This window comes from Sorex araneus, chromosome 9 (genome assembly GCF_027595985.1).
Source record: "Sorex araneus isolate mSorAra2 chromosome 9, mSorAra2.pri, whole genome shotgun sequence".
NCBI lineage: Eukaryota > Metazoa > Chordata > Mammalia > Eulipotyphla > Soricidae > Sorex > Sorex araneus.
In genome coordinates, this window is record NC_073310.1 from 65,198,836 (window position 1) to 65,222,850 (window position 24,015).

Here is a 24,015-nt window from a genome sequence, read left to right on the forward strand (position 1 = left end):
TGGGATTCGAACCTGGGTTGGCCGCGTGCAAGGCAAACGCCCTACCCGCTGTGCTATCGCTCCAGCCCCCAGGTTTCGCTCTTGGCGAGAGCCCTGCACTTTGTCTTTCCTGCCGCGCTCTCTGCACCCCTTTCTCTCCCTGCCTCTCCCCAGGGTGCAGGACCCCAGTAGGCTGCAGGGTAGACTGGCTTCCTTGAGGGCTGCTCTTATTCCACTTCCTAACAGTGAGGGTTTTTTTTTTTTTTTGATTTACCTTATTTTAGATATCTAGAACAGTTTCTGACTCATTCTAGGTATCTAATGCACAGTGAGTAGGTCAGTATATAAATTAGTTGCCCAGTTTCATTCATGATTTATAGCTGCTATTAAAAATTTAGCATTGATCTGAAAAACCAGATTTTTTTTTTTTTCTTTTTGGGTCACACCTGGCGATGCACAGGGGTTACTCCTGGCTCTGCACTCAGGAATTACCCCTGGCCGTGCTCAGGGGACCATATGGGATGCTGGGAATCGAACCCGGGTCGGCCGCGTGCAAGGCAAACACCCTACCCGCTGTGCTATTGCTCCAGCCCTGAAAAAACAAATTTATATATAATCTGCATTAGTATTCCATCCTTTTAGTTAAGGGATTTGGTTTTTGAGACCCTAGCAAAAGCACCATTGTTGAAGATTTATCTTTACCTCTCTAGGTCTGTAATGAATGAAAGAATTGGTCACGAATGTCGTGTCTTATGTTTATATATTTATATCTCTTGTGTGTAGTTTCATGTGCATTATCTTTGGTGAGATTGGCGGGAGCATGAAATCACAGAAAGCCCCCAGCTGGGGCTGTATCGGGCGTGGCCCCCACGGCCTCATTGGGATCCGGGGCTGGCTACTGAGTGCCAAGAGTGGCTGAGGTGGCTCGTATTTCTGAGCTGTGGCTCGAGGGTAGGCGTGAGCGGCCCTGTGTCTTACTTGACACTAGTAGGGCCAGCATCCCCTACGCATCCTCTTTTTGTTCCAGTGAGCAGGCTGCCGTGGTGCTGAGACTCCAGCCCGTGGCTTCTTACCCACAGTGTGCTCACTGCCCACTGGTGGAGAAGCATGCAGCCTTCCCAGGAGACGCGTCCACGGGACTGCAGAGTCTCAGTAGGGAACTGAAGGGTTCCTGTCAGAGTGTCCCCGCACTCATCCGTGCCAGGTTGCTCTACAGAGGTGTGGGGTGGAAGAGCAGCAGGCCGAGGACTCGGCTCTGGGTGGCCGCTGCCTGGCAGTGCCCAGGGACGGCCTCTGGGGAGGTGGGAGGGGAGCAGAGGCCCAGGAAGGTGCCCTGGAACAGGGGCATTACTTCAACCTGGGCTAGAGCAGTGTTGGGGTGGGGACAGGTAGCTGGGAATAAAGCAGCAACTGGGGACCTTTCCCCTGGCTGGTGTCAGGCTCGCGCCATGTTCTCGCTGCTCCCTCCCCGCCAGGCGACAGCCCCAGGACCACTGCCTGGCCCACGGTAGCGGGTACACACAGGCTCCCTGGGTTCCTGCGAAGTCCGCCTGCTGCCAGAAGAATTCATTTTCAGAAGCGGGTCCAGGGCTCTTGCCTAGCCCGTATTGTTCACACATTTAAAAGAGAATGTGTTATTTTGGCCTTTATTTGGAAAAATGCCTCGCTTTTGTAAATGACTACAGCATCCTGTTTTGTCCTGTTTAGGGACGAGAAGGTGCAGAGATTGAGCCTTGGGAAGATGCCGATTACCTGGTTTACAAAGTCACGGATAGATTCGGCTTCTTACAGTAAGTTGCCCAGATTAGAAGCTAACTTTTATTATGATGTGACCTGTTGTCCTTGGGATCTCGTGTGTCTGTTTTAAGTAGCATTGCTGTGAGTAAGGTTTCCGATTTGGGGCTCAGAGATAACACAGGGGTTCAGGCACTTGCTTTGCATGTGACGGGTCCAGGTTCAGCCCCAGGGCCACATGGTTCACCAAGCACCACCGGGCACGGCCCTGGAGCCCCCCAAACCATTGGAGTGGCCTGGGTCACCCCTAGCACAGCAGGCCTCAGCGGCACCACACCCAGACCCTGCTGGTTTGCCCCCGTCTCCGGGAGGTGCCCCCCGCCCCGGCCTCCTGAGCCCCACCTAGAAGGATGCCCCACAGTAAGATTTCAGGACCGGCCCTGCCGCATGCATGGGACTTCTGGTGCTTTTTACCCCTGCAATTAAAATTACTGTAGTAAAGAATACAGTCTTTAATATTTAAATTTAGTGGGAACATTAAATGCAATAAATGAGTTTTTAATAATTTAGCAGAATTAAATGGAAATGAATTTTATTTTGTATTTGAAAAATATTATGAAACTTCCATTTTAAAGAAATGCACTTAAAAATAATTATCAATGAGAATGTTAGTGTTAATGCATCCTAAAAATGAGCAATGAAAAGAAATACCATTGATCTTGCTTATGATTATTGCTTCTTTTAAAATTAATTCTATTTATCCTGAGTATGTTATGTGTAAAAAAAGGTTGGGAGAGGTTTAGACCACAGTAAAGTCAAACAGTAAAGTGATTTTCACTCTTTCTTTGGGTGGGAGGGACAGCTACACCCAGTTCTGCTCAGGGCTTACTCCTAGCTCTATGCTCAGAGGTTATTCCTGGTGGTGCTCAGGAGACCATCTGGGCTGCCAGGGATCAAACTTGGGTCAGCCACGCGTAGGCAGACGCCCTCCCCACTGTGCTATCGCTCCAGCTCCGATTTTCACTCTTAAAAATACCCCGCCTGTGAGCTTTCCCAGCTGGGATCGCGGCGGTCTTGCAACCACACCCACGGCTGGAGCCCTCTTGTCTCTCCAGTCTGACTTTAGTGAGGAACCAACTCACGTGCTTCCTCTGCTAGCCTTGGCCCTTACAGACAGGAACAGGCTGGGCTCTGGGCCTGGCAGTGCAGACCTGGGCTGTGCCCTCTGTTTATTCCACCTGCTGCGCCCGAACTGTAGGTCCTAACCCTGCCCGCCCCCACTGTAGGGTCCTCCCGCCTGCTGCAGCCCCACTGTACCCCCACTGTAGGAAGACCCTTGAGGAGGGTTTGAAATGCCTCAAGAGGATGAAAAGAGAGCCCGGAGGGCCAGCAGGGGTTTCATGGCTTCTGTTAGCCTGGCTCGGAGGGCTGAGAGGGTCCCTGCTCCAGCACAGCCCTGAGGTAGGCAGGTCTGGGGATGGGGTGGTGCAGAGACCGGCACAGTGCCGTGCGGGCCCCCTAGACTCTCACCAGACTCACGGGTGTCGGTCCTGGGGGCCGCAGCGCCACTCTCTCCTGCTCACTGAGGCTGGGCTTTCTGTGGTACTGAATGAAATCCCGTCTAGGCATTCAGATGCTGCTTCCTGTCTTGCTTTATTTAAAGGAGCAGCCCTCCCCCTACCCCCTGCCGTGCTGCCGTAGTTTCTTGTGCTTCTTCCTGGTTCTGCGGTGAGGTTGGGCTTTCAGTGCAGTACAATGCAGTGTCACACAGTCACTTGGTAGCTTTTACTGAAGGCTGCTGAATTCATATCCAGTTACTTCTCTGTAACTTAAATGCTTATTATTGGGGAAGGGCGGCAGTACCTAACAGAGGACAGGATTTACTTGGCTTTGTAATAGATTTAATAATAAAAACCTGGCAAACCAACCTGGCTCGGGGGTGGAACAGGAATGTCTTTGTAGTGCTCAGAGACAGGGAGTTATCGCTAGCGCGTGCCTGTGATGGAGGCAGAACAACGTGAACTTAAGGAGCTAGGGCTTTTAACATTTTCATTAAAAATAGGCACTGCTAGTCCACCCCACAAAGAATCCTTGGTATTTGGATAATGATAGATAGCACTTTAGGTCACAAGTTATTAATAGAAGAATTAGGAGGCAGTTATACCAAAATTAAAGATAAAATTGACACAAACTCCAGATTTTCAATACTTATCAAAATGTGATTATTTATAAAGCTTAGATTGCCCATGACATACTGTAGCTATAAATATTTGAAAACCAGAAAGCAGGTGTTTCGCTTTTATTTTTGGGCCACACCTGGGAGCTCATGACTTACTCCTGGCTCTGTGCTCAGAGGTCATTCTGGTGAGCTCAGGAATAGTTTGGGGTCCCAGGAGTCGAACCCAGGTGGGTTGCATGCAATGCAGTTGTCTTACCTGCAGTGAAAGTTTTTGTTTGTAAACTATAAATGGCTATCTCTCCAGCCCCGAAGGCTTTTGTTTTTAAAAGTGGAAATGGCTTTGCTAATAAGTGCTTGAGAACTTTCTACCTACCCAATAATTTTGACTAAGAGTAGGTCTAAACATAGACAAAATTTACTACAAAAAAATAGAAATAAGCTTATTTATCATATTAAACTTACTTGAACACGTTTTGTGTGTCCAAATGAATGTTTATCTACGGTCGAAGAAATACTCCCCATGACCTATTAACAGACACACATCTGTGTTCTACAGCAGTCCGTCTAAGTTTCAGTGTTAAATAACCTCAGCTTTGTGGGCCATCTGGTCCTCATCATGACTGTGCAGCTCTCGAGAACAGCCGCAGCTGATCCCTGAGTGAATGACTGTGGCCGCACGTCCCCGAGCTTCATTCACAGACATGGACCTGCACCCAGTTGGAATGTGGGCTGTCATTTGCTGGGCCGACGGGACACTTCGCACTCCATCCCAACACACACATGTTTTGCCCTTCTCTTTGTTCTGCTTGCCGGGCCTTTGGGAGCCGGCGTGGGGGTGGGCACCCACACCCTGGCAGGTGCAGGGGTGTCCATCTCAGCCCATGTATGCAGCTCTCCCCCGGCTGCCCCCCTCCCGGGGCCATGCTGTGGCTCCCTCCTGATGAGGGGTCGTTCCCTCGCTCCCTCGCTTTCTCCCTGGAAGATGTGAAAAGATTTGAGGAACAAACTTCTGGGTAGTCAGGGTCGTGTACACAGCAGACTTTATAGGAAATGTTTCAACTTTGGAGGAATAAAAAATAAGGAAATTAATATTGGAAAACTGGGCCACACTCTTAATCTGTCATTCATCTATGAAGTCTTATTATTATTACTATTTTTTGGTGAAATCCAACATCCGTTCATGAGACAAGTTGTGTAAATCGAATAACAACTACCGTATATGGTCAGCATAATAAAGACCATCTCTGAGAAGCCCAAGGCAGTATCACACCAAGGGTGAGAGACTGTCTGAGTTCACACTTTATAGTTAACAAACTGGAAACTTTCCTCCTAAAATGAAGAAGACAAGGATGCCTACTTGCCGCTTTTATTCAACCAGTATTGGAAATCCTGCCAGAGCAATAAGGCACAAACAAGAAACAAGACTTTGAGATTGGATTGGAAGAATAGAAACTCTTCCTTCATATTTGAAGATGATAGAAGCTTTTATATTCAGACAAAAGGCTGCATTAAAATTGTTGGAACAGATAAATTCTGTAAAGTTTCCTTAAAAGTAAAACAGTTATTGGGGTTGAAGCAGTAGTACAGCAGCCAGTCTGGGTTTGATCCCTAACATCCCATGTGGTCCTCTGAGCGCCTCTGAGTGTGGCCCCGAAAACAGAAGCAAACGCATAACAATTATTATATTTTAGTAAACTCATTCAAGCTATTGGAAAGAGAAATTAAGAAAACATTTGTATCTTATACTTACATAAAAAGGACTGAAGCGATAGCACAGTGGGTAGGGCGTTTGCCTTGCACCCAGCTGACCTGGGTTCGATTCCTGCGTCCCTCTCGGAGAGCCTGGCAAGCTACCGAGAGTATCCTGCCCACATGGCAGAACCTGGCAAGCTACCCGTGGCGTATTCGATATGCCAAAAACAGTTACAAGTCTCACAATGGAGACATTACTGGTGCCTGCTCGAGCAAGTCAATGGACAACGGGAGACGACAGTGCTTATATCAAAAAGAACCTGGTACCTGGGGCTGGAGCTATAGCACAGCGGGTAGGGCATTTGCCTTGCACACAGCTGACCCGGGTTCAATTCCCAGCATCTCATATGGTCCCCTGAGCACCGCCAGGGGTGATTCCTGAGTACAGAGCCAGGAGTAACCCCTGTGCATTGCCAGGTGTGACCCAAAAAGCAAAAAAAAAAAGGGGGGGCGCTGGAGCGATAGCACAATGGGTAGGGCGTTTGCCTTGCATGCGGCCAACCCGGGTTCGATTTCCAGCATCCCATATGGGCACCGCCAGGGGTAATTCCTGAGTGCAGAGCCAGAAGTGACCCCTGTGCATCATCGGGTGTGACTCCCCCCCCCCAAAAAAAGAGCCTGGTACCTAAGAGTAAATTTGATCAGATAGGTAAAAGATCTTTACACAAAAAACTGAAATATTGCTGAAAGATACTGAAGAAGATACAAATGAAAAGCTACTCTGTGCTCATGAGCTGGAAAATTCAATATTCTTAAGATCCATATGCCCAAAGCAGTCTATAGATTTAGCACATTCTTTATCAAAATTTTGGTCACATTTCCTACAGAAATAGAACAATCTTAAAATTTGGGTGGGAACAAAAGTCAGATAGCCAAAGTAATCTTGAGAAAGCAGCAAAACTGGAGGTATTATACTTCCTGATTTCAAGCGATGCTGCAAAGCTGCATAAAAAAAGTACAATATTGGCACTAAAAAGAAGCACATGTATGGGCCGGAGCGATACAAAAAGCAAAAAAAAAAAAAAAGCACATGTATAGACAGACTTGAAGAGAGAGATCTAGTAATAGATCTGTGCATGCATGTGAATTAACAGAGGGGCCAGGAGCACATGAAGAGGACACAGGGAAATAGTGCTGGGAGAAGTCAGACAGTCTATTTATTTATTTATTTTGCTTTTTGGGTCACACCCAGCGATGCTCAGGGGTCACTCCTGGCTCTGCACTCAGGAATTAGCCCTGACCGTGCTCAGGGGACCATATGGGATGCTGGGAATCGAACCCGGGTCGGCCGCGTGCAAGGCAAACGCCCTACCTGCTGTACTATCGCTCCAGCCCCGAAGTCAGACAGTTTAAGTGCAGAGGAATGGAATTGGGCCACTGTCTTACATGCACCAAAAATAGAAATAAGATTCTAATGTAATACCTGGAATCATAAAGTTCCTACAAGAAAACTTGGTTGTAAGCTCCTTGTCATTGGCACAGAAGATGATTTTTTAAAATCCTGACCCTAAAAGGCAATAAGATAAAAAACAAATAGGACTATTCTAGAAGTAAAAGGCTTCCACACAGCAGAGGAAACCATTAATGAAATGAAATGGCAGCATGCGGAAAGGGAGAAAATACTTGTAAGTCATGCTTGACTAATAGCCGAAATAGCTCTTGTAAGTCAGTAGGAAAAAATCCAGGATTAAAAAGATGGACTGGGGCTGAGTGATAGCACAGCGGGTAGGGCGTTTGCCTTGCACTCAGCTGACTTGGGTTCAATTCCCAGCATCCCATATGGTCCCCTGAGCATCGCCAGGAGTGACTCCTGAATGCATGAGCCAGGAGTGACCCCTGTGTGTCACCGGGTGTGACTCAAAAAGCAAAAAAGAAAAAAAGGACCAAGGAAGCAGAGAGATAGTACAAGTACTTGCTGTAACCTGCCCTGAACACCGCCAGGGGGCATTCCCGAGTGCAGTCAGGAATAGCACCTGAGCACCCCCGGGTGTGGTCCAAACCACCCCTCCTCCAAAGTTTGTTCTAACAAAATGGGCTGAGAGGCGGGGGACATGAGGCTCCGGCATGACACAGAAGAAAAGGGCGGGCGGGGGGCGGGGGATTTGAAGGACTGTTTCCCCAGTGATGACCACCAGGTGCAGGAGAACACCCCCCAGCCGCTAAGCAGCACGGAACTGCAAATCAGGACCGTGAGCCCTCAGCCTGAGTGGACAGTGGCTGTCACAGAGCATCGTGGCGGTGCAGAGAGCCTTTCTGGTCTCCAGGGTGTGCGCCGTGCTGGGCAGGCTCAAGTCTGCCCTTCGGTGTTGGACATGTTCTTGCTGTGTCCACAGTTTTGACCACAGTTGCTTTCTGTGCGGCTGCCGTGCCCTTTGATGGTGGCTTACGGAACGACTCACTGAATTTGTAAATTGTATTTACTTTAGATTAACGTTTAGAATGAACTGGCTGCTTGTAAGTGGCTGGAGATGATGGTAGGGTCAGTGCAGTCTGGAGCGGGCGAGGGGAGGCAAGGGGACTGCAGAGCGAGCCGCTCACTGTTGTTGTGTGTGGGCTTGGTGGGGTGGGTTTGTGACTCCGCAGTGGGAAGTAGGTGATGGTCCGTCTCAAGCACGTGTGCGTGCCTCTGGGATGGTTGGCGTTGGCTGCAGCGTTCTCACCTCTATTGTTTTCCCTCCGCAGTGAGGAGGAGCTTCCCTACCACAATGCGGCCGCGGAACGGGTAAGTCCAGCTCTGCCTCTTCCCCTCCAGGGACTGGGGTCTATGGACGAAGGGAGAGGAGCCTCCTCCACCTCTGATTTTGGGTGCCACACGACACGTAAACACGGCTGGCCTCGGTCAGACCTGACCCCACCCCCGGCCAGTAGAAAAGTCAGTAGTATGATCAAGGTGAAGTAATTTCAGGAGACCTTACAGGTCTGCTCTGGAGACCCACTTCCAGGACAGGCCTGGGTCCCAGAGGGCAGCTCTCCTTGTCCCTCGTGTGGTGCCCGCCTCACTGCTTGACTCCGGCCGGACTCTGGCCAGCCTCATGAGAAGTTTCCCCGGCGATTCTCAGCCTCCCTCTGTCTGATGAAGCCCCTATTCGACTCAAATCTCCCACCACCAGCAGGGACAGTTTTCTGTAGTTAAATGAGTATGTTTGCTTCCCAGGGAAAGTCTTTAGGAAGCCTGTCACCTTTTGAACTTGGCCAGTGTGTTGGATCTAGCTGCCGTCTGAGAACCAGGAGGAAAGGTTTCAGCTTGGTCAGAGTCTCCCTCCAGGGCCACTTTTTCTGTACCAAGAAATAAGTCATAGAATGGAAAAACTGTTGGTTTGCATCATTTGCGTTTGTTTATGTTTGATGGGACACTAGTTTCAGGTAGAGAAGGAAAAATCCAAATCGGAAAAGATATTTTTGAGAGAGACTTTATAGAATAATAACTTGCTAAAAATAGTGAACGAAGGGGACCAAAGCAGTAGCACAGTGGGGGAGGGCATTTGCCTTGCACGAGACCAACCCGGGTTCAGTCTGGCACCCTATATTGTCCCCTGTGCGCAAGCCAGGAGTAAGCCCTAAGCACTGCTGGATATGGCCCAATAAACAAAAATAAAAACTAAGTTTATGAGACCCTGGCGTCCTTTTCTCTCAGGGACAACTGCTTCTCTTCAGCTCTGTGATTATGGCAGGCCAATGAGTATTTATTTATTTTTTTGCTTTTACCCACTGTGCTATCGCTCCAGCCCAGAGTCTCTTATTTTTCAATAAAATTTTTTTTGTTGTTGTTTGTTTTGGGGCCACACCTGGCGGTACTCAGAGTCCTGGCTCAGCGTTCAAGGATCACTCCTGGTGGGGCTCGGGGTAGAACCCAGTTGGCCCCAGGTCAGCTGTGTACCAGCAGGGCGGGCGCACTACCCGCTGTATTGCTGTTGCAGCCTGTTTCTGTCTTTTAGTCGCCGCTTGTCATGGAGAAGCTCCTATGCATTGAGCTCGGTGCCAGGCCCCGCTCAGTCTTGGATCAGACGAGTTCTCACTTCTGCCCAGTCACTAGAGGAGGCCAAGGGAGACCCTGGGTGGCAGACCTTGGGGACCTCTGTCTGTCCAGCCTGAGCCTTTCTCACTCACACTCTTGGCTGTCCTGGCCCAGGGCCTGGCTTCACCAGGGTGACTCTGGTCTCACTGACTATGCCTGGATGTTGCCCAGTGTTTTTATATTTTCTTAACTGACCCTGTTTTTCCTAATGACCGAGTTCTGCCATTTCTGGAAGAGGGTGTAAGAATGGGACCTTTGTTTGCCTGCTGCATAGTCAGTGGAAGCAGCAGCCCTGCTGCAGGCTGGACTGGGAGTTGGGGGTGCTGGGGGCTGGGGGTGGGTGTCTGGACAGCACGTCTTGACTCTCACTGGGAAGGCTATGGACCCTCGTGCCCGCTTGCCCACAGGAGTGGATTTTCCTGTTGTTTTGACTGTATATTTATGTTTGGTTTGGGGCCACACCCAGCTGTGTTCAGGGGTTGTACCTGGTGGACCTTGGGACATACCTAGGGATTGGACCTGGGTCTTGCACATGCCACGCTGGGGCTCAGCCTCCTGAGTACTCTGCCCAGCCCATCTCAGCCAGACTTTACTTCTGACAGTTCTCTGCTTAAAATAGGGACCCTGAGAGGCTGTTCGTTACCAGGGGGAGAAGGGCTGATCTCTGCAGAGGGCTTTGGGTTACCCCCAGAAGGCAATTACGTAAACATACTTATATTTGCTCTGCAGAGGACAGTATTAATAATGGCCAATCTTGTTACTTTGAGGTTATTGATACTTTCAATAAGGTTGAAAAGGGTAAAAGCCATGAATTTTCGTGGAGTCAGCGAGTTTATCTCTGCAATTTGGCCTGACTTATTTAGGAAGTAAATTGTATTTGTATGTGGGTTTTGTGCCTTACTTGTTCCTGCAGATCTGTGGTCTTGGCAGGGCTCCCTCAAGGGAGGCTGGGTCTTCTTGTTCTTCTTGTGCTCTCCTGCCCCCTACTGGTGAGCTGTAGGAGTGCCTAACTCCTGCATCCCCTGCACACTCCCCCAGACCCCACCTAAGGCTCAAACAGGACAGCGGGAGGACAGTGCTACAGTGCTACAGTTGGTCACTTGGCATGGCAGTTTTCAGACAGTATGGGTTACTGACTTAGGTGGCAGCTTAGTCCCCTCCCAGACAGTCTCTGGGCTGGGAAGCATGCAGCCGTGCCCAGGTATAGGCCAGTAACCAAGGGCTTGAAGGAGGCTGCTTAGGACTGAGCCGTTTTCCTTGTGATAGATGTTGATCTGGTATCCTCAGAGGATTTGCATCTCTTATACTCGATTCTCTGATGTGATTTATGGATTGCAGCGGTGAGCACATCTGCTGCCCAGATCTGAGCCGCTCACTCTCCCCAAGGGGAGCCTCCATGTGGGGAGGAAATGGCTGTTGCAGGGCAGAACAGTGTTGGCCAAGTCTGCACTGTTCTGTGGCAGATAAGGCAAGGCTCAGAGGTCACTCGATGGAGAATCGCCAGCCCTGAGTGGGGGCGGGGGTGGGAGTGAGTCAGTCCAACCAAATTAGGGACAGTGTGAACTTCTGGAAAGATCAGCGTGAAATGGGTTACTGTGTTAATGAAACCATAGTGCTATGTATACCATAGTGCTAGTATGATGTGGGAGAGCTAGAACAAGAAAAAGCAGACTGCTGACATGTGGTTCTTTCTTTTGGAGACTGAAAAAGTCAAGTGTTGTGATCCTGATGGAGTGATCCCATTTCTCCTGTTAGGCTCCATGAGAGATGGTGTCAGGCCATGTTATTAGTTATGTTATTAACCTGACAGCAGTTCAGGTTACTTCTGAACTGCTGTCCTCTCAGGACCTTTGACTTTTTTCTCTATATACCCCTGACTCATTGCCTCATAACCTCTGAGACTGCAGGGACCACCACTGACTGCTGGGAGTTGCTCAGTAGCATGGTGGTCTTTTCTTGTGTAAGTCATGTTTAATGCTTATTGAACTTATGAATTAGCTAGTTTCAGGTGATGAAATTAATAGGGGTTTATGACAGGGCTTTTCTGAACCGGGGATTTGTGCTTTATTAGCTATGTGCTTTGGGCCTTTAGGCCCACCACAACACAGGTGTCAGGTGCTCACACAAGCAGTGATCCCCAGCCTGTAACAGAGACATGAAGACTCAGGAGGGGAAAGGTGCCGGGTTGCTGCCCAGAGCGAGAGTAGGACTGACATTTGGACGCAGGCTAGCTGGGTCCTGGGTCCAAGCCTTGAAACGCTGAGGCTCAGAGCGCCACCAGTGCTTGGAGGTTTCACATCTTTAACATTTTACAGAGGCCTGAGAGATGCTTACACAGACAAATGGGAGACATTGGCCAAGGGGGACGGGGCGTGAAAGTGGTGAGACCAGATCAGAAAAGGTCGCAGTGCATGCAAGCAGGTGATTTGGGCGACACTGAGAAGGGCCATTCATGTAGAAGTCAGACTTTTATCTCACTGTTTCAGTGGTCACGGGGACCATCTTTCCATCTTTAGCACAGATTTTAATTGTGGCAGCAGTCAGGGGCACTGACTTAAAGCCAAGTCACAGCCGCCAGGAAGCAATCAGCATTGCCCCTGGGAGTCAGGACTCCCAGCAGTAGAAGGGCAGGGGAGGACCCCAGGGACCAGCGTCCTGGAGCTGGGTCCGGGAGGAAGGACGCTGCTTAGACTGGCACAGGGGGCTGTCAGTCAGGAGCGGCGCTAGAATGCAGAGTGCCGGCTTTCTGAGGCGATTCATTGATAATTCATAGTCGGGGAAATGAAAGATGGCAGGAGCCCTGCGAGCTCCCAGCAGGTTGTTCCTGGCAGAGTGTGGCGCACGCCCTTGTGGGCTTGAGTTATTCCCTGTCTTCCCTTGCGGGGGGAAAGGCTGCTGCTTTGAAGCCGCCAAGGCAGGAAGCACAGAAGCATGAAAACGTACCACATGGCAGCTTCATGCGATCTTCACTCTTCACAGCGTGGCCTTCTCGGAAGTCACATTTAGCAGGAACATTAATTAGGTTTCAGTGCCCCACTGAGTTTCAAAATTAAACATATTTCTGAGACCATCTGCAATATTTGATCACTAATAACATAATATGCCTTGTCTTTTGAAAAATGGGAATTATAAAAACTGTTTTATGGTCACAAGTAATTATCTTTTGTAAAAAATTTAAAAACTCATCCAGATTTTAAGAGAAGTAATTAAGAGTTTTACTAGTCTGCCAAAAAATGAAGTTCTGTGGCAGTTCCGCACTGATGAGACCCTTTCCCTGGGAGTGGAGGTGAGCAGAGCTTGCCGGTGGCCCCTGTGTGAGCCTGCACTGGGCAGTGGCTCGAGGGCCGCCCGAGGGACGTCCGAGCTTCTTGGGCCGTGTGTGCCGGGCTGGCTGGCAACCCCCCGGCCTGTGAACCCACTTCCTCTGGAGCCAGTTCGGACGGGGCTGCTTTGCTCAGTCATGAGTGGGGAGGATCGTGCTGACTGACCGCAGGGTTGTGGTGGGCATCCCCCGAGCACTTTGCCCGCCTCCGCTCCCACATCCTCTCTGCGCTAGAGCTGACCACGAGCGAGTCTTCGTTCGCTCATAGGGAATAATATAATAAGTTCTTTCTTGGTGAAAACGAAATGCACTCTGCACTGCTCCAGACAGGGCGAGTGAGTGGGCAGGAGAAGGCAGCCCAGGTGTGCAGAGGACTCGGCCTGCCCTCTTCCACTGACGGTTGCCTGAGGACAGAGTACAAGGGTGTTCCCTGAGGGTGGCAGGAAGTGAGCACCCGCAACCAAGGTGCAGAGGCTGCATCTGCTCCTGCTGGGCCCGGCATTCTCACGAGACAGATTGGCCAGCAGGCCTGGGGTTGAAGACCCGAGCCCCTCCCCTGTACACCACTGGCAGGAAGAAAGCATCAGTTCTAGGCCACCCCCACTCTCCAGCTTGACTCACAACCCACGTCAAGGACCCCTGCAGCACGGAGCCTCGTTCCCCCTATGGCCTGTGATCGCAGTCCGTGTCTCCCCCAGTGCTTGTGATCTCGGTCCACTTCTTCCCCTGTGGCCCGTGATTGCAATCCTACTTCTTTCGGTTTTCATTTGGGGCTGTCTTCTCCAGCTCTGGGGGCTCTGACCGCCCTGCTCCAGAGCCTCGAGTGGCCCTCACTGCATGCCCCAGTGCCCAGGCGCCCTGAGCTGGGTGCGGGGTGCTGAAGGTCCAGAAAATATGGAAGTGCATATGGAAGTGAATTCAGTAAATGTGGGAGAAGACTGAGCTTTGAAGTGGCCTATTGCTTCTTTAAAGAGTAGATTATCTTCCTTTGGGTCTAGACCGCAGAATCCACTGGGGCTTCAGTGACGTGTTTAAAAGTATTAGAAATTGTAAACAGTTTCTTTGTCTTCTGTCGGAGAGTCTCCCATTGCGTTGCAGCTGGGGAGCGATCAGTTGTCCGACTATACGCTAGATAATTTGCTCTCTAATGCAGTGTAACATTTTTAATAATCCTTTTTTTTAAGCTGCATTTTCTCTGACTTTTGATAATATGCAAATAAAGATGTTGCAAACAGTAACAGTGACTTTCAATTTTGTTTTAGCAAAAACAACTGGAAATTGAAAGAACGACTAAATGGCTGAAAATGCTGAAAGGCTGGGAAAAATACAAGAATACGGAAAAGGTAATCTAAAATGACACCACTTCCATCTGAGCCGTGCAGATCGGACTTGTCATAGTGTTTATAATGGCAAGAGTCTTGCATAACTTGTTTAAATTCCAGTGTAGCTCAGTGGGATGCGCTTCTTGTCCTGCGGGGCAGACGGGGATGGGGCGGGATGGTCCCATCCGTGCTCGGCTGCGCAGCCTCCCCATCTCCACCTTCCCTGGGGGCCTCCCCTTGGGCTTAGGATCGTCATGGTGGTTTTCATCTGCATGTCACACTATCCAGGCCCGGCCCCGCAAGGACTGCCTGAAGCAGCCTGCTCTTTCTCCAGAGACTTCCGACAGGCCTCCTTCCGAGAGCTTTCGTGCCTTCCACTGGCTTTGTGTCACTTACAGCATGTTACAGTCATATGTCCCATTTCTCCAGAGCACCCCTGGGCTCATCAGACAGGCCTGTGGGTCTGGAGAAGCTGTGAAGCTCATCGTGGGCACCTTGCTGCAGCTCCCGCTGTTGCCCAGCAAGCCCATGTCAGCTGTGGCCATGTGCAGTGTCTGAGCTCCCGGGAGAGGCCAGCATGTCCACTGGTGTTTGGGAAAGGGTCTTTGTGACTGTATGATGGGTGCTTCCGGTCTGGGCTTGAGGCCCATCCTGGGCTCAGCTGGCCCAGTGCAGTGTTGGAGGGCCTGCTTCCCTTCGAACTCGAGCCGGGCAGCACTCTGAGCGGGCCTCACTGCGAGCAGCGATGCTGAGCACCGAGCAGTGCAGGAACACAGAGCAGGGGGCCAGGTAACAAGGTCGGAGGAGAGGAGGAGACCCCCTCTCTGAGAGCTTGTCCCCCCCATCTCGTGGGAGTGAATGGGCTATGAGCTCGGGCACGGGAAGCCCTCAGCGTGCTGTACACATCGTCCCATCCCTGTCCTGCCCCCGGCCCCTCAGGCTCCTTCTATCTCCTCCAGTTCTCCTGTTCTCTGTTCCGTTGCCTTGGGGCAGTCGTTATCACTCCGTTATGCTTCCTTGTACTGTGCACAGGAGAGAAATCACCGTGTTGGTCTCTGTCCTGCTGACCAGCTTCTCTCAGCAGGAAACTCTCCAGGTCCCTCCACATTTCAAGACTATCTTTTCTGATGGCCCAGTAATATTCCACTGCGTCTGTGTGCCGTAGTCTCTTTGTCCAGTCATCTGCTCTTGGACGCTCGGGTGGTTTCCAGACTCGGGCTATTGTGGAGGGAGCTGCAGGGAAAGAGGAATGCAGGTGTCTTTTCTCCGTTGTGTTTTTGGGCCCTTGGCATATCTCCTTAGCAAAGTGGGTTTGCTGGGTCATAGGGAAACTCAATTCCTAGATTTCTTAGGAATGTCCATATTGTTTTCCAGAAAGGAAACCAAACCAGCTGGCATTGCCCCAGCAGTGGACGCGAGTCCCTTCCTCTCCCCACATCTGTCCCAGCACTGGCTGCCCTTGTTCTTTCTGATGTGTGCCAGTCTCTGTGTGAGATGCCATCCCATCCTTGTTTTGCTCTGCATCTCCCAGATGATTAGTTACACACTCTCTTGTTCACTGCTCTGTTGCCTCGAAGTTGGCCTCAGGTGTGGCTGCTGTACCTTCTTTCACTTTGATCAGGTGACTGAGAAGTGACAGCCTGAGGGTTTCACTAGCACTGCCCACCTTGTGAAATGCTGGTGGAGTTCAGTCGCTTTGTGTTTCTGGTGCCACAGATGTGTGGAAGCGTGTAAACGTGTAAACCGCTGAGAAGTTGCGCATTTTCCCCGGCTGTTCCTTTGACAGCCGCTCTGACTAGTGCAGTTCCCATTAAGAGAAATCTTAACAGAATGATTACCTTGATGTACCCTTTTAATGCAGTTTCCTGTCACTATGTGCTCCATCATTTGATAATGTTCCAGTTTGTTGTGAGACAGGCACCCTCTGAGAGAATTGCTGCTTCTAATTCACATTTAGTTTTAAATTGTATAGAAGTGAAAAAGGAGCCTTTTTCTTCTGTTTGAAGAGCAGGTAAAAGTTTTTTCTTTTCTTTGTTAAATTTTGGGCCACACCCAATGGTGCTCATGGCTTACTCCTGGCTCTGCACTCGGGGAACTTTCCAGGTGGGCTTAGGGATGCCAGGGATAGCCCTACTTGCTGTATTATCTCTCCAGCCACATTCACATTCTCAGTTTGTTTTTAAACATAACCATGTGATTCCAACATGCTTGGTTTGGTTGACAGGTAAAGATACTGGAAACCAAAAGGCAGTTTTCAGGCAGCTCTCTCTGTTTAAAGATTTTTAAGTATCAGACCCTTAACAAATTTTGACAGACTTTCTAAGGTGGTACTTTTCAAGTGAGGAAGTTCAACTTCGATTTCAACCCACTGAAGTCTTGTGTTCCAACTGCTAAAAAAGACTGTGGTGTTGGAGGGACTGAATTTCAGCTCTTTCTCCATGGGATTACTAATCTGTGGAGTGGTCACTCAACCTTTCTGCATCTTCATTTCCTTATCTACAGGATAGAGGTGATAACAGCAGCACCCACCTCTTAAAAAAATGTGATATTACAAGGGTAACTTTGAACTGGAAGCACAGTCACAAAGACACTCCTGTAAACAGTGTCTTTGTGGCTGCAGTCAGGAACTTGGTTGTGAAATTTTAATTCTTCATTATCCTCCAAGCCTGGCCCCCAGCCTCCGCCATCGTCACCCCGTGTTCCTCAGTGTTGCATTCGTTGTCCTCTCACAGGAGTGCCAGATTTTGTCCTGCCACCTGCAGGATGCCCTGCAATCTCTGACCGCCCCCCCCACCCCCCAATCTGTCCTGCTCCACAGAGGCTGACTGGCCTTCGAGGTGCCGGGCAGTGAGAAGAGGACAGGACCCAAATGTGTCCTGTTGAAAAGATGCGGTGGCTGTCATGGATTCCTTGACAACAAATATTAGCCCAAGGAATGAGTATAAGCCTTTTCCAGTTTTAAGTTTCCAGCTCTGTCTCTTTTCCTAAGTTTCACAGGAGAATTTACAAAGGAATTCCACTTCAGCTCAGGGGGGAAGTGTGGGCCCTGCTCCTGGAGATCCCTAAGATGAAAGAAGAAACAAGAGATCTTTATAGTGTGAGTATCTCCTGCCAACCTGCTACTTTAAATTTAGCGTTAATGTTGCATCCTGACGCCTTCAAGGTAATGTAGCATATCATCTTTGGAAATTATATCAAAATTGACATATAATAGGCCTGTTGTCTGTTTTCTTGATTATTTATTGCAGTTTGCAAGCTAAATTTCAAGTAAATGTGTTTGTGAAAAGTCATTTTCAGTCTAATCAGTATTAGGCACATTTCAAATGCTTGAAATGATCAGTCAGTGTTGGAGCATATTCATAAGGAAAACTAGTACTTGGTTTGTAGCGGCTTGTTCATGGGATAGTATTAGAAAAGATTAACGTCTCATTTCTAGAATTTGTGGGGTGTAATGAGCAAATTTAGTTACCCAGATGGCTGTGAGTGATGGGCTGTTTTCTCCTGTGTGAAAAAGAAGACATTCCCCAGATTGTAAGGGTATCTCTAGATTTCATTTGTTGATAAAGCTTTTGTCTCTGTGAACAGCGTTGATTTCCTTAAATTAGCTAATATGTTAGATTTCCTTCCTGTCAGCTGAACTATATTCTTTCTTGACATAAATTTCATAGTAACCTTTTTTTTTTTTTTTGCTTTTTGGGTCACACCTGGCGATGCACAGGGGTTACTCCTGGCTCTGCACTCAGGAATTACCCCTGGCCGTGCTCAGGGGACCATATGGGATGCTGGGATTTGAACCCGGGTCGGCCGCGTGCAAGGCAAACGCCCTACCCGCTGTGCTATCTCTCCAGCCCCTATTTCATAGTAACCTTTAAAGGAACAAATTTATACCTAAAATTATGTTCTTCAGGAAGAAAAGAATAAGTTTCCTTTTTTTTTTTTTTTTTTAAATTTAGTTACTGTGAAGTTACAAGATTACTCATGATTGGGTCTCAGGCATACAGTTTCCACAGATTCCTTCACCAGTGTCCACTTCCCTTCACCATTCCCCTCACTCCCAGCCCCATTGCCTCCCACCCGGCAGGCTGCCTGTCCGAGAGGCTTGGTGCGGATGCTTTGCAGTGCTATGACCCACACTGCAGACAGAACATTTTACCGCCATTCAGCAACACCTCTTCCTCCCCATTGAATTAAAAAAATAAGTTTTAAAAAGAATAAATGGAATAAAGGAAAGGTAATGATAGAAGAAGCTTTGTAATATTCTTTGGATAATGTTCTTTGGATAGTGTTCTTCTTTCCGTATATGAACACTTACAATTTTATTCACATATAAAAATTTTATTGAACTAAAAGGCAAAAATCTTGACTAATACTAACACAATTGCTCCTTTATTCCGAGTGAAAGGTTCTTAGAAATGAGCTGTGTGGGCCTTCCGTTTCTGTGAACATCAGTGGATTGTACCTGGCAGGGGACGTTCTCTGTTAATGCGTATTTAGTGACTGGCTTTATGGTACGTGCCACCTTTGTTCCTGGGGTTGGCACAGCGGCTCACACAAACAGGCGCTTTCACCCAGCAAGTTCCTGCTCTGTGGGGGCTGGCACAAGACCTGTAGCTGTGTCCCCCTGTCTGGGCGTCTCTGTCGCCTCCACCCTGGGGCAGTCCCCTGAGTCCCTGGACGGAGAGAACCCCCAGCCCGGTGTCGTACGTGTGTGCGTGTAGCTTCAGAGCAGATCACCTCATAGGCTGGGGCTCAGTCTGGATCTTACGGCGACACTCTTCAACCCAGTGCACAGGCTATGATATTAGAGCTATATAGTTCATATATCTTTTGGCTTCATTTCATTTCTCTTCATTTAGTAGAAATAACCATTTGTAAAGACCAATCATAGAAATAAGCACAGAAAGTAGATGGCTACCAGCATTTCCAGCTTATCACTTCATCGTCCTAGTCATTGTCAGTGCCGTTTCCGTTTCCCCAGCACCATTACGTGACCAAATCTTCCTTTCCCAGTCTCTCTCTCTCCCTCTCCTTCTCAAAGGGGCCCAGGGGTCCAGAGCAGTGATTTTCAAGCTTCCTGCACCTGCCTGCCCGCTGTGAAAACCACTGACCCAAATGGCTGTCCTCAAGCGAGACACTAATAGGCACATAACCTCCTTTCTTAAATTGTCCGAACTTTTCCTAGCCTGTTTGCTCTCTCTCCCCCACCTCATCTCACTCCCTTTCCCGCTTTCCTTCCTTTTCCACACACCCTCATCCATCTTGCGGCCCAGTCCACCTCGATCTTGCTGAGTTTTCGTCTGTATACTTCTCCGCACGGAGTCCTCAGGTTTATAGGGTGGATCCTGCTTCTTTCAAACAGAAGATTTGTTTGTAGGTCATTGTGACTCATGGGTCAGCCCTTCTGGCCAACTCAGTGGTGACTGTAGCACTGTCTGTCCTTTCTGATCTGCACATCTGCCCGCGCAGGCTTGCTGGGCAGAAGTCCCCTTCTCATGCCAGTCCGTGCCCATCACTGGCCTTTGCTTCATCCCAAGGGCTTCCTGCTGTTAGCCTTTGGTCCTTCAGAGAAACAGATAGTAGAGATGGGGCTTGGGTGTTTTATTCCGTTCAGCTCAGTTTTAGTCTAAGGACTACTTCGTCAGGTTCTCTTAGGAAGATATATATTCTCTCTGTTTTAACATTTTCATCTTAACAGGAACCCCACAGACAATCATCAGGACCTTTACTTGACCATCACCTTTTTTTTCCTTGATGATGCATAATTCGAGGGGAGTGGGAGTGGAGAACATACTTACTGGTTCTCAGGGCTGACTCCTGGCTCTGTGCTCAGGGATCACTCAGGAGAGATTCAGGGGACCATATGTGATGTTGGTGAATGATCCTGGGCTGGCCGCGTGCAATGCTTACCTTACCTCGCCTTACCTGCTATACTGTCTCTCTAGTTCCCTTTTAAAGATTCATTTTCAAAACTGATTTTTTTTTTTCTTTTTGGGTCACACCTGGCAATGCACAGGGGTTACTCCTGGCTCTGCACTCAGGAATCACTCCTGGCGGTGCTCAGGGAACCATATGGGATGCTGGGAATCGAACCCGGGTCAACCGCGTGCAAGGCAAACGCCCTACCGCTGTGCTATCGCTCCAGCCCCTCAAAACTGATTCTTAAAAATCTTTTCTAACTTCTCTTGGGGGGTGGAGGGGCACACCCAATGGCACTCAGGGCTTATTCCTGGCTCTGCACTCAGGGACCAGGTGGGGCTTGGGAGACCACATATGGTTCCAGGGATGGAACCTGGGTCATTCACATGCAAGATAAGCTATGCCATTGCTTCAGCCTCTTCTGATCAGTTTTCATCTAAACTCTGCACTGTAATTATTCTTCATGTCTTAAAATGCTCCTGAAGCTGCTTCCTCTGAGCTTCTACCTCAAAACACAAAAATACACAAATTCATTTGATGCTTATTATACACAGCACGTGTTCCAGATGGCCTTCTTCCTGTTGTTAGCTAATGTCAGGAGCTGGCTTGTTTGCAGATACACTAGTTATATTTATATGTATATGTGTGTCTGCGTGTGTCAATATATAGGAATTAATTTTAGCTGAAATGTCTATTACCAGTGCATATAAATGGATCAGTATAACACATGTATATAAATACTTAATTATGCTTAGGCATAGTTAAGAATAAATAAATTATTTAAACTTTAATCTTCCATCTGGTTAAACATGTGAGACCAAGTATATTCATTTATCTCTCCTTTCCTCCCTAAAAGCCAGTGAATTAGCAGGACAGTTTTATGAACTCAGACTCACAAAGAATAAGATGGGAGAAGAGATAGTACCTGCCAATTTTTGAAAAGCAGAATGCAGACAGAGTTTTAGTAAATAGTGGACCCTCAGAGATGGTAAATCCCAGGCCAGCATCGGAAGAGTGTCAGAGCTGTCGGTCTCAGGATCTCTAAGAAGCCTGATCATTGCAGGCTCCACTCCCTCCAGGCACCAAGCAGAAGCTGGAGGCAGCCGTGAAAGAGCCCCTAGACCCCCACCACTGGAGGTGGCTTGAAACAGAACAGGAAGCCCTCTGGGGGATTTGGGGAGAGGAGGGTTTGCAGAAAGCGGTGAGAGTGGCTTGGAGAGGACCCCCTCCTGTTTGACTTGTTTTTTTGGTTTGGGGCCACACCTGGCGGTGCTCTGGGCTGACTCCTGGCTCTGTACTCAGGGATCACTCCTGGCGGTGCTCAGGGGACCCTGTGGGATGGCTGCCGGCGATAGAACTTGGGTAGGCCATGTGCCAGGCAAGTGCCCGGCTCTCCCCACTGGCCGAGGAAAGCTGCACAGTGTACGGTGCATTAGGTTTGAATTCACATCAGCTGTGCAGTACCAGAAGTGGGGCTGATCCAGACGGGCAGGCATGGTTGCCATCATGACAGGGAAACCCTGTGTTGCAGAAAGGAAGGGAGCCTGGGGCTGGCATCAGCACACATGTGCTCAGACGCGTCAGCAGTGCCTCTCCAGGAAGTTCTTCGTCCAAATTCAAGCCAGTGGGCAGGGCCGAGGAAGGCGAGAAGCGAGTGAGGGCTCGTGTAACCAGTGTGTGACCTTTGGTTATCATTTCCATTTCTGAAGCCTGGGGGTAATATTCTCAGCAACAAAAAAAATCATAATTTTACTCTTAGTCATAGTGTCTTCAACAGCTGGATTAATAGAAAAATGATGTGCTTTTTCTCCCACTTTTTCCTACAGAAATTAAAACTCAGAGCACGGGGTTGTTCACCTGATATCAGACAAATAGACCTTGATGTCAACCGCACGTTTAGGGACCATATTATGTTCAGAGACAGATATGGTGTCAAGTAAGTGAAGTTGAATACTGTGAAATGTAAATGATGATCTTTATCACAGCTTCTGTTAACTTCAACTGTGGGTGTTTAGAATGGCTTGTGTATGCAAGTCGTTTTGATTCAGGCCCTAAAAACTTAAAACTTAATTTTATAGGTGATTTGGTCAATTTTTAGATAATTTAGAATCTAACTTAACTTTGAAATGTTACTGTTTTTGGGCTAACGCTCATGCTACTCAGGGCTTACTCCAAGCTCTGCACTCAGGGACCACTCCTTGGTTAGCTTAGGTGCTCATCATATGGAGTGTGAGGGTTCGAGCCCAGGTCAGCCTCATGTACGTCAAACACCCTACCTGCTGTCATTAAATTGAAATTTTAACCCCTAACATCGTAGGTGCTGTAAAATTGGTAAGGAATCATTTTCCTGTTTGGGTTTTTTTCTTTCATTGGGGTAGGGGGATGGGGCCATATCCAGCTGTGCCCAGGGCTTCCTCCTGGCTCTGTGTTCCGGGATCACTCCCGGTGGTACTCAGGGGACCATGTGCAGTGCCCAGTATCCAACCAGGTTCAGCCGCCTGCACGGCCAGCACTTGAACCCCTGTACCATCTCTGGCCCCCTGATCTGGGAAAACCTAGTAGATAATGGTCCTAGAACAGAAATAAGTTTGTCACCTATGAGAACCATGTCATTCATACGTAGATGATGATGAGTTCACGGGGGCTGGGGTGCCAAAGGGCAGAGGCTGCGCCTGGCATGTGCATGCAGAGCCCTCGGTGCCGTCCCCACCACTGCTGAGGGTGGCCCGTGAGTGTTCTCTGTGATGGGTATGCTCTCCCTGACCTCTGCCAGTCAGAAGCCAGGAAGGGTCACAGTAGAGGTTTGTTGGTGCAGACTGGCTGGCCCAGGTCCATGGGGCACATCCTAGAGGACAGTGGCACTCCGAAAGACTGGGAGCGAAAGCTGTTTGCACAGGGGGCTTCTCCCTTGGGGTAACTCCGTTCTCTGCTCTCGGAGCCTTTCACCTCTGGTCCCACTCAGCCTCCTGCAGGCCACCTTCTTTACGGCGACACCCCAGGAGTGGGGCTGGTGGGTCACAGCCCAGCCCACTGGCCTGGCCGCCCTTATCAGCCTGTATCAAGTAGGACAGTACAGAGTCCTCTTTCCTGACGGGGTCCAGCCTTCTGCCTAGCACGAGGCCCGTGCCCGCCTGCCGTGCTGTTTCCAGCCCCGCGGATGGCAGGTCACCGCTGCCTTAGTGCTGGCGTGTATGTTCAGTGTCTCCTCCTGGCAGAACTGCTGTGTCCGCTGATCAGGGAAGGAGGGGACTGACTTCCGTACATCTACGTGTTTACTTGTTCCTGACAAACTCAGCGGGAAACGCAGAGCCCTCGTCTCTGCAGCTGTGGTCACAGTTGGCTCCTGACCCTGACGCCCTCCTGCTGCCCAGTCCCTGCTCCCTCCACCTCCCCTGAGGACTAGCGGCCCCACTGGAAACGGCTGTAGTTTCCTGCTAACTTGGGTGACAGTCTTAGCCCCAGACACTCCCTCTGTGCTGCAGAATGTTCTTTCCCATGGTCACTGTGCAGTGGCTGCTTGGCAGCCACTTAGTGCAAAGGAGCAGGCGTTCCAGCAGGGCCAGTTGGGGCCCAGTGTGGCCAGTGGCAGCCCACACTTGCAGCTCTACGAGGAGCCTGGGCTGGCGGGCTGGGGCAGTACTCTCTCCAGGGCCTGCGAGGCTGGTAGGTACAGACGCTCCCTCCTGCCCACGGCTGGCTGGACATGGCCTTGATCCTGCGCTGCCCTCTGGGGGCTGCCCTGGAGCCCAGAGCTGCATGCAGAGCATCACCCCAGCCAGCAAACATCTGCCTTGCT

The 24,015-nt window shown here is 49.4% G+C and overlaps 1 protein-coding gene across 5 annotated transcripts in view; it reads left to right on the top strand.

Moving 5' to 3' along the window:
- Positions 1 to 24,015, top strand: part of USP6NL (USP6 N-terminal like) — a 113,258-nt gene that overhangs the window by 70,767 nt on the left and 18,476 nt on the right. For 4 of the 5 annotated variants that reach the window (XM_055146994.1, XM_055146993.1, XM_055146992.1 and 1 more), the window contains 5 exons: positions 1,687 to 1,769; positions 8,327 to 8,366; positions 14,244 to 14,324; positions 17,293 to 17,400; positions 22,046 to 22,155. In XM_055146994.1, coding sequence (XP_055002969.1) covers positions 1,687 to 1,769; positions 8,327 to 8,366; positions 14,244 to 14,324; positions 17,293 to 17,400; positions 22,046 to 22,155 — 422 coding nt within the window. The remainder of the gene's footprint in view (positions 1 to 1,686; positions 1,770 to 8,326; positions 8,367 to 14,243; positions 14,325 to 17,292; positions 17,401 to 22,045; positions 22,156 to 24,015) is intronic. The other variant, XM_055146995.1, reaches the window with a different exon arrangement.